We start from the raw sequence: 13,386 nt of genomic DNA on the forward strand, positions 1-13,386 counted from the left end.
AGAAATAAGAACCTGAAAGGCATTCAAAAATGTTTGCTAGAACTTTTTAGGCAATGAGAAATCACAAAATTATAGTGAAATTGTGGATGAGCTAATTTTAGCACACAGAGTGTTGGGATGCAACATGTCAATTAAGGCTGCATTTTCTACATTTCCATTTAGACTTTTTTCCTGAAAACTTGGGAAAGTGGTCTGTGACAAACATACCAAAAGGTTTCACCAAGATATTTCTCAAATGGAAATAAGAAACCAGAGAAAATTGGGTCCAAATACGTCGGCAGACTACTAATAGGTAGGCTGAGTTCAACTTCACATCCTATTATTAGATATGGAGGTGTTTCTCTGCAGTATGTTAGTCAGGTATACCTTGGGTTGTACTTAAAAGAGAGAGAGACTTTTTTTTTTTTTTTTTTTTTCAGATGCAAAATATTTAAAAAATAAAATTAAACTTTCAGGTACTAAGGCTTGGGAAGGTTTTCGGAGTCCAATGAAGCAAAAAAAGAAGATCACTTAATTTACTGTATCAATATCTCTTTGTCCCTCTCTCTTATGCTTGTGGGGCTTGGTCTGCAAGAGTGATTAAGAAGTGGCTGGTTGGAGATTTGTTCTTCTGGGCAAAACCTAGGTGTGCAGTGTTTACTGATGCAGTGTGGGTGCTATCTAGTAAACTGTTGGCAGTTTTACCTATGATTCCTGTATTGTGCTAAAAGAAATATCTCCATGGAATTGATGAAAACCAGGAAAGTGAGGTGATGTGTGGCCCTGGACTGAGAAAAAAGCATATCAATGATGACCTACTGCAACTATTGCATATCCAGTGGCTCTGCAATAGTGGCTCTGCAAGCCACTGGATAAACTCTGAGAAACAAAGGGAGAATTTTACCTTCCACTTGAAATCTCAATTGTGGACTATGTGTACAGAACATGGCTGCAATTTGGACTACATACTGATCTTTCTGCTGACCATATATGGATTGAAACTCAGAGTAAGTCAGCTTGGCTTGGTTGAGTCTGAACTCCTGCAAATTCTAAAACTGGCCTTCATAACATGGAGGTCAATTTGAGGATTGCATGCTCTCTCTAGGTCAATTGTGTAGATCTGAAGGCACTGCTGAAGAGAGAAAGAGAGGGGGGGGGAGAGAAGTTTGCATTAATGATAAGAATCTAAAAGATTTATTTTTAAATTAGATATACTTTCAATGTTTTATTAAATTTGTAAACTCTGTTTTTGGCCAGAGAGTTAGAAGAAAGTAATGGCCCACCTCCTTGACAATATGGATAGCAACACTAAGCATTAGATGGCATGACATACCATTCCCTGTTGTGAGGTTGAATAACCCAGTACTCCTGATTGACATTTGAGGTTACTTGTTACTTTATATTACTAATTTGTATTTTCCAGTTTTATACTTCTTTAAAATTTAATTTTATTTAATTTAATTATTAATAAAATTAATAAACTACCTCAAGTGCATATGGGATATGGCCATGGAGGCATACTAGAATAAAATTGCTCCAATGATGAAATAGAAATCTTTTCTGTTATTCCTCATTCACAGCAATGGAGTTACAGTTGAAAAACCCATACAAAAATGAATAGCTGCATATTCTTCATTGAGGCATCATGCACAACAAGATATATACAAATTGTTTTGTAGCCTATCAAAGAGCAACTAAAGACTAGAGCAACTAAAAATTAGAATAAACAGGTAGTAAGAAAGATACAAGACAGCTGAGCAGATTGTGGCCCAGCAGTTTTTTGACCAATCAAAACACAACTGAACAATCCTTTGACTAATAATAATAATCTTCTGGCTTTATAATGTCAAATTAAACTAGACATTATAGATTACAGAATAGTTTAGGGCTAACGCCTCAGGTTACGTAGGGAGTTAACTAACGTACAAGTTAGTGCAATTGCATCATTTCTATATGTAGCCAACTACTTACGTAGTTATAAATTGGCATCATTAAGTATATGTCATATTGCGAATACCTTCAGAATGAGTTGCCATGATATTGCACTACCTCAAATAAGTAACGCTTCACCATAGGAGAAGACTATTGTTACTCATTCTCAGTGGATACCATCACCCATACAGCACTGTTTTGGAGCTTATTAGCTCCTCATCAGTGGGTGGGCAAGTACTCTGGTGTTGCAATGATGATAACACAGTTATGAAGTATAACTCCACAATATGAGAGCTGCCTGATGGTGTGGAGTAATTTAGATTACAGAATGGCAACTCATTGTGAAGGTATTCAATATGAGACATACTTAATGATGCTGATTTATATTGGCTACATACAGAAATGATGCAATTGCACTAACTTGTACGTTAGTTAACTCCCTACATAACCTGAGGCTTTAGCCCTGAACTATTCAGTAATCTAAATTACTCCACACCATCAGGCATCTCTCATATTGTGGAGTTATACTTCATAACTGTTATCATCATTGCAACACCAGGATACTTGCCCACCCACTGATGAGGAGCCAATAAGCTCTGAAACAGTGCTGTATGGGTGATGGTATCTGCTGAGAATAAGTAACAATAGTCTTCTCCTATGGTGAAGCATTACTTATTCGAGGTAGTGCAATATCATGGCAACTCATTGTGAAAGTGTTCACAATATGAGATATACTTAATGATGGCAATTTATAACTACTTAAGTAGTTGGCTATGTACAGAAATGATGCAATTCACTAACTTGTACATTACTTGACATTATATTAAACAACAGTTGCATTTTTGACACTCTCCATGCCAGTTCTTGGTGAGATGTAACATAGTCATATTTCATTTACATTGGTTTTGAATAAATCATAAATTTACTTTACGAAAAAATAGTGGTTGATGAAACATATTTTCAGCAACATTTTCATAATAAGAGAATGACAGAATAAGAATATACTAAAATCATGTATCTTTACACTAAGGAGAAATTCAATGTTGTAAAGTGAAATGAATATAAAAATTTGAATGATGTGCAGAGAACTATTATACATTCATTAAAATAGTCGTATCTATCTGAGATACTAAACACACTTCCAATACTTATGTGGCAAATCCAGTTATAGGTCACTGTGTTCAAGGGTAAGTCAATATATGTATGAATACTTTGAAAGTAATAACTAGGTCTTGGTCTAAGCCATACAAATAAAATCAACAATCAGCTATCAGTTACATAGAGGCAAATTAACAATATATAAAAATTACATACAATATACAATATTTATGAAATACAATATCAATTTATCTTAAATGCTTAAATGTTTACATCTGGGACAGATCTCACAACACCACATCATCAACATGACTACATTTCCAGCAAGAAGTATTATGTGTCAAAAACCATACGATTTAAAATGTTTCTATATTTTTACTTCTGTTCACTAAGGTGGGCCTGCCCAACTATACCAATATTATGCTAGATAGGGTTTTGGCTGATCACCTACTATATCTACCCTCTTAAGTCACCACTGTAAAACAGTGCTTTCTGCTCATATGCATCTCTGCAAAACACAAGCACATTCAAAATTTCACAAAATCACAGCTTAAATTATTTTAAAGAAAATGTATGTTCAATATATATAAATTAAAAAGGTTTTATTACCTTTCATAGTAAGGAACGAGAGGAACCTCAGAGTGGCAAGATTCAAATACTGATGACTTAAGAACTGCACATTTTTTCAAAGCCCAACTCTTTCGGTCTGGATGAATAAGACATGCATCACGAATATTTTCAGGGTAAGGACAATATTCGTTTACTTTCCAACTATTCGCAAAAATTACAGGACGTGCTTCAGTTAATCCTCCAGCTGGAGTATGGAAGTCATCAGTACTATCATCATTAAAGTCACCACACAAGCCTATTACCTTGGTAAGCATAAAAAATTTCAGTATTAGATATATTTTATTTAAAGGAAACATATTTATGAAATATATTAAATGAACTATTTCATTTAAATGAAATATATCTAATGAATAAATTCATCTTTCAAAGATGAATTTATTCAGTAAGAAAAAAGTTTTTAAAGAAAATTTAATTATAAGAGCAGAAAAAAATCTGCCAAGAAATATCTGAGTAGACTTATTTATTCATTTACTTAATCAATAGTACCCTGCACAATAAGATTGAAAAATATTAACATTAATAGACTACACTTTATATCTATCAAGAGACTTCGTCAACAGTATGAACGTATGAGAATATTTAGTTACATTTTTACATGATATCCACTCATGAGCAAAAACATTATGATCATCTATGTAAGTATGTGGGCCACCTGCCTCAGCCTTGCATCAAATCCATGAGACTGCAGAAGGTATCATCAGATATCCTGGACCAGCTGAACAGAAGGATGTCCCAGAGTTCAACAACAGTGTAAAACACTGATGTGGAGTGGCAAATGCTACATTCACCACATCCCACAAATTTTCAATGGGATTGATATCAGGGCAGCACACACAAAATGCTTGGACATAATCCTCAAACCATTGTTTAACAGTGCAAGAATTGTGAGATGGAGTGTTGTCTTGTTGGAAGAGTCCAATGCCATCTAAATACATAGTCACCATGTAGGTGCAAATTTGGTCCAAAACAATGCCAAGATAGGATCTGGCAGTGAGAGTGCATTCAAGGGGGGACGAGCAGACTCAGTGATCTCCATGAAACATCCCCCAAACTATGATACCACTATCACCACAACCAGCCTGTTTTCATCCAACCATGCAGTCTGATTTCAGATGTTCACCTGCTCACTGTCAAATATGCACCTATCAAATCAGCATGACAGAGCTGGACCAGAGGTGCCTGATTCATCAAATTGGGAACTTCTTTTTTAGCTATCCAATGTCCAGAAAAGGTAGTAGTAGTAGTGGCATGTGATGCAAGAAAGCAAATATATGAGCTTATGCAGCATCAGCCAAAAAAAAAAAAAACAAAATAATTCCCTCTAAATGTTTATCCAGTTCCTCCTTAAATTTATTTAGCCTATCAACTTCCAAGACAGATGGAAGTTTGTTCCAGCAATTAACCACCCACTGGCTAAAGGCAAATTTCCGCACATCTATGTAGTTCTACATCTGTCTTTCCTCAATGCAGCCTGTGTGCATTACTCAGAAAACTTCATATCTGACTGCACAATTACTCCCAGGTCTTTCTCATTTTCTACCACCTCAAGTGTAGTACCATACAGTTGGTATGTTTCTCTGGGGTTACTTCTACCCATATGCAGTACTTTTCATTTGTCAATGTTAAACTTCAGTTGCTGCTTCTCAGCCCATCTGCCCAAATTTTCTAGATCCTGTTGCAGTAGCAAACTGCCATTACTGTCATTAACAACCCTGCCAACCTTTGTATCAGCTGCAAACTTCGACACTAAGCCTGATATACCTTCATCAATATCATTGATAAATATACAAAACAGCAGTGGACCCAACACCCATTGATTTCCACCCTCTGTCTTCTCCCACTCAACCATCCTTTTATCCATTGTAGCAACTTACCCTTAATACCATTCTGCTCCAATTTGTACAATAGTCTTCCGTGCGCAACAGTGTCAAAAGCTTTCCAAGTATATGATATCAAAATTATTTTTTGCATCCAGTTCCTTTGTAACCACATCATAATACCCAATCAAATTTGTCAGACAAGACTTTCCCTTAACAAACCCATGCTGTGTCTGAATCATCGCTGCAGTCTTGTTTAGATGATCCTGCAATGCATCTTTAACCAGTGACTCCATTATTTTATCCTGAACAGAAGTTAAACTAACTGGCCTGTAATTACTCGAGTCACCCTTCGATCCTCCTTTGTGAATTGGGGATACATTTGCAAATCTCCAGTCCATGGGGACCTCCCCTGAATCCAAGGATGCTCGCATAATAGGTGCTCCCATGCCCACTGCAGGTGGAAGTGTCAACAATGTTGATCAACATGGCATATGAACAGGTTGCCTACTTCGCAGGCCTATCTGCTGGATGGTATGCTCAGAAACATTACTGTGTGAACCTTGGTTGTACTCTGCCATTAAATGAGGGACCTTCAGTTGTCTGTTATCTGAGAGCACATGCCAGCCACCATTCACCTTGACCATCAACTAGTGGTGGTTTCCCCATCCCAGCACATTGGGTGGTCGTGTGTTCCTCTATGGGCCATTCCTGCAACATCTTCACTAAAGGAGTCCACAAACAGGTGACCATGCTTGCAGTTGTCGTAATCTTTCCACACTGCACATGTTTCGTACTATATATATATATATATATATATATACACATACACACACACACATAGAATAAACTTTAACTAAAAATGCAAAAGAATAGAAAAACAGAAAACAGATATAGTCAGTGGCTGTAATGCATTATCTGCCACATGTTGCTTATAATAATTTAAATAAAAAATGCTCTTGATAACTTAACTTGAACTAAACAGAGCAGTGTAGTGTAATGCTATTGTAATAGTTAACAGTTTAACATTATATGTCCATTACTTTACTTAGAGCAGGGTCCTAATCATTTTAAGGCCCTGCAAAAAATACATAAAATAACAAATAATAAAGTGTATATATATCACGTAATTTCAAAATTGTAAAGTAATGTAAATCTAAAGAATTCTATATGAAGTTCAAAAAAATAAAAATAATAAATAATAATAGCAAATGAAATAACAATAATAATAATAATAAAAAAAAGAACTTTTATGTGATAAACTGTAAGGTGAGTTACAAAAGTCATGAAAACAATGATTTTTGGTCAATTTTTTTAGGATATCAGTATTTCTGTAATGTCATAAAACATGATATTGGATCATGAAATTGGCAAAATATAAATGTAAGGCGCATCCAACAAAGGTTTTGAAATGCTGAACTAAACAGTGCAACAAGCAATGGTAAGAGAAAAAATGGATTCATTGGGATGCATGACAGTTTTTTCCAGAGCCCCTGAAGTCCAAGGTGAAGTAAAGGGAAAGGATGGATGCAATTACTGTTTGATCTAGGGCCACACTGCAAACTTATTTTAAGGTCACTAAAATTATAAGCAACAGGACCCAGGTTACTTAAATTGGTATTGGGTTTGTAAGCCAGTCCAAGAGGTCAGAGAGCATAGAGAAGGAAATAATTCTACCTGATCCTCCTTGTCAGCAAGGAGGCTTACCCTTTGTTTCGATTCGAAATCCCTTTTCAATTGAGAAATAATTCAAGAGAAAAAAAATTACTCCTTCTGTTGAGAGACAAATTATATAAACAGTGATCTTTAAGTACACTGCTGAAGAAAGCAATGCCAGGCTGCTAATGATTCCTATAACAGCACCATTGCACAGTACTTTTAAGTTATCATTTCAAAATTTCTGAATATAAAAATTTCCTCAGATGAGTGCATGCTATAATTCTAATGGCCATATCAGAATACACTTAAATACTTAAATAACTTTCACTTCCAGGGGCTCGCATCTGGTGAGTATGGGCTTGGCACACCCAGGGTCCTGAGCCGGATATCTTCATTCTTCTCTTTGTTTGTATTCTCCTTCTACTTCTGACTCTTGTTCTCTCTCTCTCTCTCTCTCTCTCTCTCTCTCTCTCTCTCTCAGGGTAATTCAAATTTTTTTTTTTTTTTGGCTGGTGCAGCAAAAGCTTCAGGCTTCCTTGTACCATATGACTAATATTTTTCATATAATCCTTCATTCATGCTTATTATGAGACAATAACTGTGAACCCTTAGAAGTAGAATCAGGAAAATATTTAATACAGATCTGTCTTCAAATGGAATTTACTAGGAGTGTTCTAGAATATTTCTCTTCAAAATTAAAAAAAAGTAATTACCCCCTGTGATACAATGCATGGGAAAACTACCCATCACATGAAATGCAATAAACCATATTTTAAAATTATTTTCTTCATCAAATCGAATTTGCTAAAAGAAATCCAATGTAAACATGCAGCATACTTACCAAAATATTTGTTAACTAAGAAATGTGTTTCTTCACAAAATGCCACAATCTGGAATACCACATAAAGTAGTGGTATTCTTTGCTTCAAATGTATGAAAACCCACAAGAAAAAAAAAAATAATAATAATGAAATAGAAGAATTTTCTATTTCAGAATAGGTACCCTGACACCTGATACTTTTAAAGGAAACAATACTCAGGAAAAATTAATCATTCTTCCTCAGGTAAGCTGCACATCCAGCAAATTTTTTTCAAGAGCAAATAATTAGAGAATTAACTTAATGCATTTTAGGTAAACACGACAGGCATACAAATAAATCAGGGAAATAAGACACTGCTGAATAATAAATTAGCATTAGTAGAGGCATTTGATGCAAGAAAGCAAGCTTATGCAGCATCAGCCAAAAAAAAAAAAAATAAATAAATAAATAAATAAAAAATAACCACTTCCACTTCACCCCTCTGTTCGTTCGAAATACCTGTCCAGCTGAGCCTTAAACTTAATCAGACTATCAACCTCCACGACAAGGGATGGAAGTCTGTTCCACCAACCAACCACCCGCTGGCTAAAGGCAAATTTCCTCACGTCTATCCTACATCGGTCTTTCCTCAATTTGAATTTATGCCCTCTCAGGTGATTATTCTGAGCAAGAGGAAGAATCCCATCAGCATTGAGCATGCTCAAACCATTCAAGGCTTTATACACCTCTATCAGATCACCTCGCTGGTGCCTAGTCTCCAGACACTGTAATTTGCAAAACTTAAGCCTTTCTTCGTAAGAGCACCCCTTTGTTCCATTCACCAATCTTGTTGCCCTTCTCTGTACTCGTTCCAACAACTCTACATCCTTCTTGAAATGAGGCCTCCAGACCTGTATACAGTACTATAGGTGTGGCCTGACCATTGCCTTATACAAGGGAATAATCACCTCCTTATCCCTGCTAAAAAAATTCCTATATATCATCGACAATACACCATGAGCTACTCTTGCAGCCCGTCTGCACTGCTCAGAAAACTTCATATCTGCCTGCAGAACCACCCCCAGGTCCGTTTCATTCTCTACCACTGTCAGTGTAGTACCACAGAGTTGATACATTGCTCTGGGGTTGCTGTTTCCCATATGTAGTACTTTACATTTGTCAATGTTAAACTTCATTTGACACCTCTCAGCCCATCTGCTCAACCTTTCCAGATCCTATTGCAGTAGCATAGTGTCAGTAGTGTCCTTGACAACCCTGCCAACCTTCGTATCGTCTGCAAACTTGGACATTAAGCCCGATATACCATCATCAATATCATTTATAAATACAGAAAACAATAATGGACCCAATACTGAATCCTGAGGGACTCCACTAATAACATTAGCCCACGATGAGCAGTGTCCATTGATTACCGCTCTCTGTCTTCTCTCCCTCAACCACCCCTTTATCCATAGCAGCAATTTGCCTCCAATTTCACACTGCTCCAATTTGTGCAGCAGTCTTCCTCTTCCATGTGTAACAGTATCAAAAGCCTTTCTAAGATCCAAGTATATAATATCAAAGTTATTCCCTGCATCCAGTTCTTTTGTGACTGCATCATAGTATCCAATCAAATTGGTCAGGCAAGACTTCCCCTTAACAAAACCATGCTGTGCCTGAGCTATAACTGAAGTCTTGTCTAGATGATCCTGCAGTGCTTCTTTAACTAGTGCCTCCATTAATTTTCCGGGAACAGAAGTTAAACTAACAGGTCTATAATTACTTGTGTCGCCCTTTGATACTCCTTTGTGAATTGGGGTCACATTTGCACATCTCCAGTCCATGGGTACTTCCCCTGAGTCCAAGGAAGCTCTCATAATTATAGCTAAGGGTTTGCTTACTTCCTTTGCTCCTTCCTTTAATATAACTGGATAGGTCCCATCCACCCCAGGTGCCTTTCTTGTATTTATCTTCAACAATTTCTCCTCCACTTTACTCTCAGTTATTACAAGATTCTCTAGCCTACTGCCAGAGTTGAATACACCTCTGGCATTCCCCTCGCTGAATAACTCCTCATGTGTGAATGCCGATGCTAATAAAATGATTTTATTATGGTGCAAAGAGTGAAACTACTATCAGTTGTTTTCCAAGCAAGAATGCATTGCATAAATTTATTACTATGAAACCTAATTATGCTGCATACAAACTTTCCATAATCATATTAAATTAATAAAGGTAATTAAGCAGCAGGTATCTAGTGTAGCTGATTTGTTAAGCTCTTTACATCCTTCTGTAGGGTAAATTATCTACCATGCAATGTCAAAACCCTGTATCTGTGAAAATTGAATATACTGTAATTGAAAGCGGTTTAATTAGTTAATTATTTAATTATCCTATGAAAAAAAAAAAAAACTGAGTAAATCTAAAGTGATGGCATGAGATCTATTACAGCTCATTAGTCGCAAAAAAAGTATTACTCTGATGAAAGGGAAGAATTGTTGCTGTTTCATCAGATTTCAACTTCTGATTCAAGACTTAGAGATGTGAGAAAACGATTTATGTGGTTGTGGCAAAGTATTAATGTATTAATATTGTTTCCTGATGCAAAACAACCAACATTTGACAAATGAAATGGTGAACAATTAACTGTCAACGATAAGTAAAATGAAATAAAAGTGAACAGAATTATCAAATGTTTTGATGCCATAAGACAATTCATTTCATTTTTATTTTATAAACCTGCATTTCTTCATTACTACAATTAGAGAATGCTCATATACATATTCATCCGTTTTTCGATTTTGGGTCTATTATTATCACCAAAACAGAACTCAGAACGGACAGGAATTCACGAGAACACTGCTCTTATTCACCATATTTGTTGGTCACATTTTCTATGTGTTAATTATCTTCTGTTCCATTACCCTCAAGCTGTCTATTAAGTGAATATTAAATGATATGATATATAATTAAAATATGATGGGAAAAAACAATTTAATCTACTGGGAAGACCATCTCATCAGGATGAGACTGGCCATTGCAACAGGATGAGATATCCACAGCTCCTCTTAAAAAATTTATCAGAAAATGGGACCAGCAGAATGGACCATTTATGGAAAAATAAAATATTAAATTAATTTAAATAAATTAAATTAATAATATAACAAAACATTAAAAATGAATTAATACAGAACTGGACGTGAATATTCCAAAATAACCAACAGCAGGGAAGATATTACAAAATATTAAGTTTCCTGAATAAAAAATAAGATTTTCCTAAGGGGGAAATCTCATCAGGAATACAAGAAGGTGAAATTTTTTTTTTTTTTTTTCATCATATTTTGACATAAACAGAATAAGCAAATGTGCCTAGTAATATTTCTGTAATATTAATTTTTTTAGTAAATTTTTGGAAGATTGAGGGCTCCAAGATCAATTTGGACGTGTATCTAAGATATTTTTGTACCTCCTCACCTCGAAAAAATATGTAGAAAGGTTTTCCCATGAAAATTTTAAATTAAACACACACACATATACATTTTTTCTTAGCAGTGAAGCCCAAATGGGGGTCATACTGTTCAAAGGTCCAAATATTAACTGACAATAATGTTTTCAATAATGACAATAAAATTGACAATAATCCTTTCCCTTTCAAATTACTGTCTAGTAACCTTTGGGGGAGGGGAGATATAACTCCTATATACCCTTTTTTTTTTTTTTTTTTTTTTTTTTAAATCAAAAAAATAAATGTTCAACATTTCTAAAAATAACAGTCTCCCCTTGTGTGGGGGGGGGTTCAATTTTCATTTACAGCTTTTCTTTTTGCTTTTTTTTTTTTGTAAATATTCCTCTTATTATTATAATAATAATACAATACAATACAATACAATTTTATTTTATCGAGAGAATTTGTTTACAATAAAAGAACTTGTTAAGAAAAGTGAATTTCTTAACAACAAGTTATAATTCATCATTTACAACAGTTTTTGCATACAGATTTGTTAACTAACAGAAAAGACAATGAAGTCATTACACATAGTACAATTCCACACTGCAAACAGAGAAAGTAATTGATCTGCATATCAGGTCTAATCTACTGTATCATTGAGTATCAAAAATCTTCTTATTAGGAATTTTAATTTGGAGATAGAATAACTTCTCCTGAGCCTGAAATCAACACTAGCCAACAAATTATTTATTATGTTCATTGTGTGCCTATCTCCAAATCTATTTAGTACCCTAGGGTGAGGCAAAACAATTGCTTTTGGATTCCTAAAGTTATGTGATACAGTCCTTTGAAGATTCGACTCTTCATAAATAGTGTTAAGATTCTTCAGAATTGGATAAAGTATTTTATATTTCAACAAAAATTGCCTTCTCTTATTCAGATCATTCCAAGAGTTTGTCCCCATTAAAAGTTTCAGAATCCTGTTAAATAAGTTGTTTATTACCCTTATTTCAGTTATATTTGCTCGTGCCCATACATTTACTAAATAATTGAGTTGGGAGTCCACTAATGCATAATATAAGGTAACTTTTGTTCTTAGATTTAACTTCTTTTTAATGTAATAAAAAACAGTAAACATAAAATCTCTTTTTTTTTTGTACAAGTTTGTTATATGCATTGCCCAACTTAGACTATAGTCAATCCATAACCCAAGGTAACAGTGATTTGAAATAATAATAATAAGAGGAATATATAAATATATAAAATTCTCAACAAATAAAGACCAGAATACCCAAGGAAAGAACATCTGGAAAAATATCTGTTTTTTTTTTGTGTGTCTGTCCACTAAAAGCTATACATAAACACTTGAAATCAAAAAAATTACATTTAGTGAAATATTCAGCAATTCAATAGACTTCTCCCATTCCACAAGCAGAAGTACTGGATAAACACAACAAATTTAAATATTTTTAGGTAACAATATTTAAAAAAAAAAGAAAAGTTCCACATAAATGGAACCAGAACAATATTTAAACAAAGGCATTCGAGGAGCTGGGAGGTGAATATGTCCCCTAACTTCAAAAGTTTGTTGAGTAATGATCTAAAAAGAGAGTTAATAATAACATTTTCAAAAATTATTATTATTCACTTTTCCAATTTTTAAACAAGGGCATGAGGAGAATATATCCCCAATCCTCGAAAGGTTGAAAGATATAAAAATATCCAAAAAAAAGGGGTATTTTTTTCTTGTTACCTATAAAGAAATGGTTTGAAACATACAGATAAAAATGCAAGTATAACAATTAAAATCATTCAGCTTCAGCTGAAACTTACTACTAGTTAGTTTCTCATTGTGCTATTAATTTGCATGACATTTTTACCTGTAGAATCTTAGAAAAGAAACTTGAAACTTGCCTGAACTTGATGGACAGACACTACTTACTTTGCAAATTTAAGCACTAAAAATAGGTTGGGTAATATGATGCTTTAGAATAGTTTTTAAAGATATTAGTTGGAAGACAGA

At 34.6% G+C, this 13,386-nt stretch overlaps 1 protein-coding gene across 2 annotated transcripts in view; it reads right to left on the reverse strand.

The window, feature by feature from the left end:
* LOC150091211 (hemocytin-like) overlaps window positions 1-13,386 on the reverse strand; it is a 1,750,539-nt gene that overhangs the window by 1,195,233 nt on the left and 541,920 nt on the right. For both annotated transcript variants that reach the window (XM_090374755.1, XM_090374750.1), the window contains one exon: window positions 3,619-3,881. In XM_090374755.1, the coding sequence (XP_090230881.1) occupies window positions 3,619-3,881 (263 nt within the window). The remainder of the gene's footprint in view (window positions 1-3,618; window positions 3,882-13,386) is intronic.

Source organism: Mastigoproctus giganteus, chromosome 1, assembly GCF_048544385.1.
Source record: "Mastigoproctus giganteus isolate SK-2022 chromosome 1, ASM4854438v1, whole genome shotgun sequence".
NCBI lineage: Eukaryota > Metazoa > Arthropoda > Arachnida > Uropygi > Thelyphonidae > Mastigoproctus > Mastigoproctus giganteus.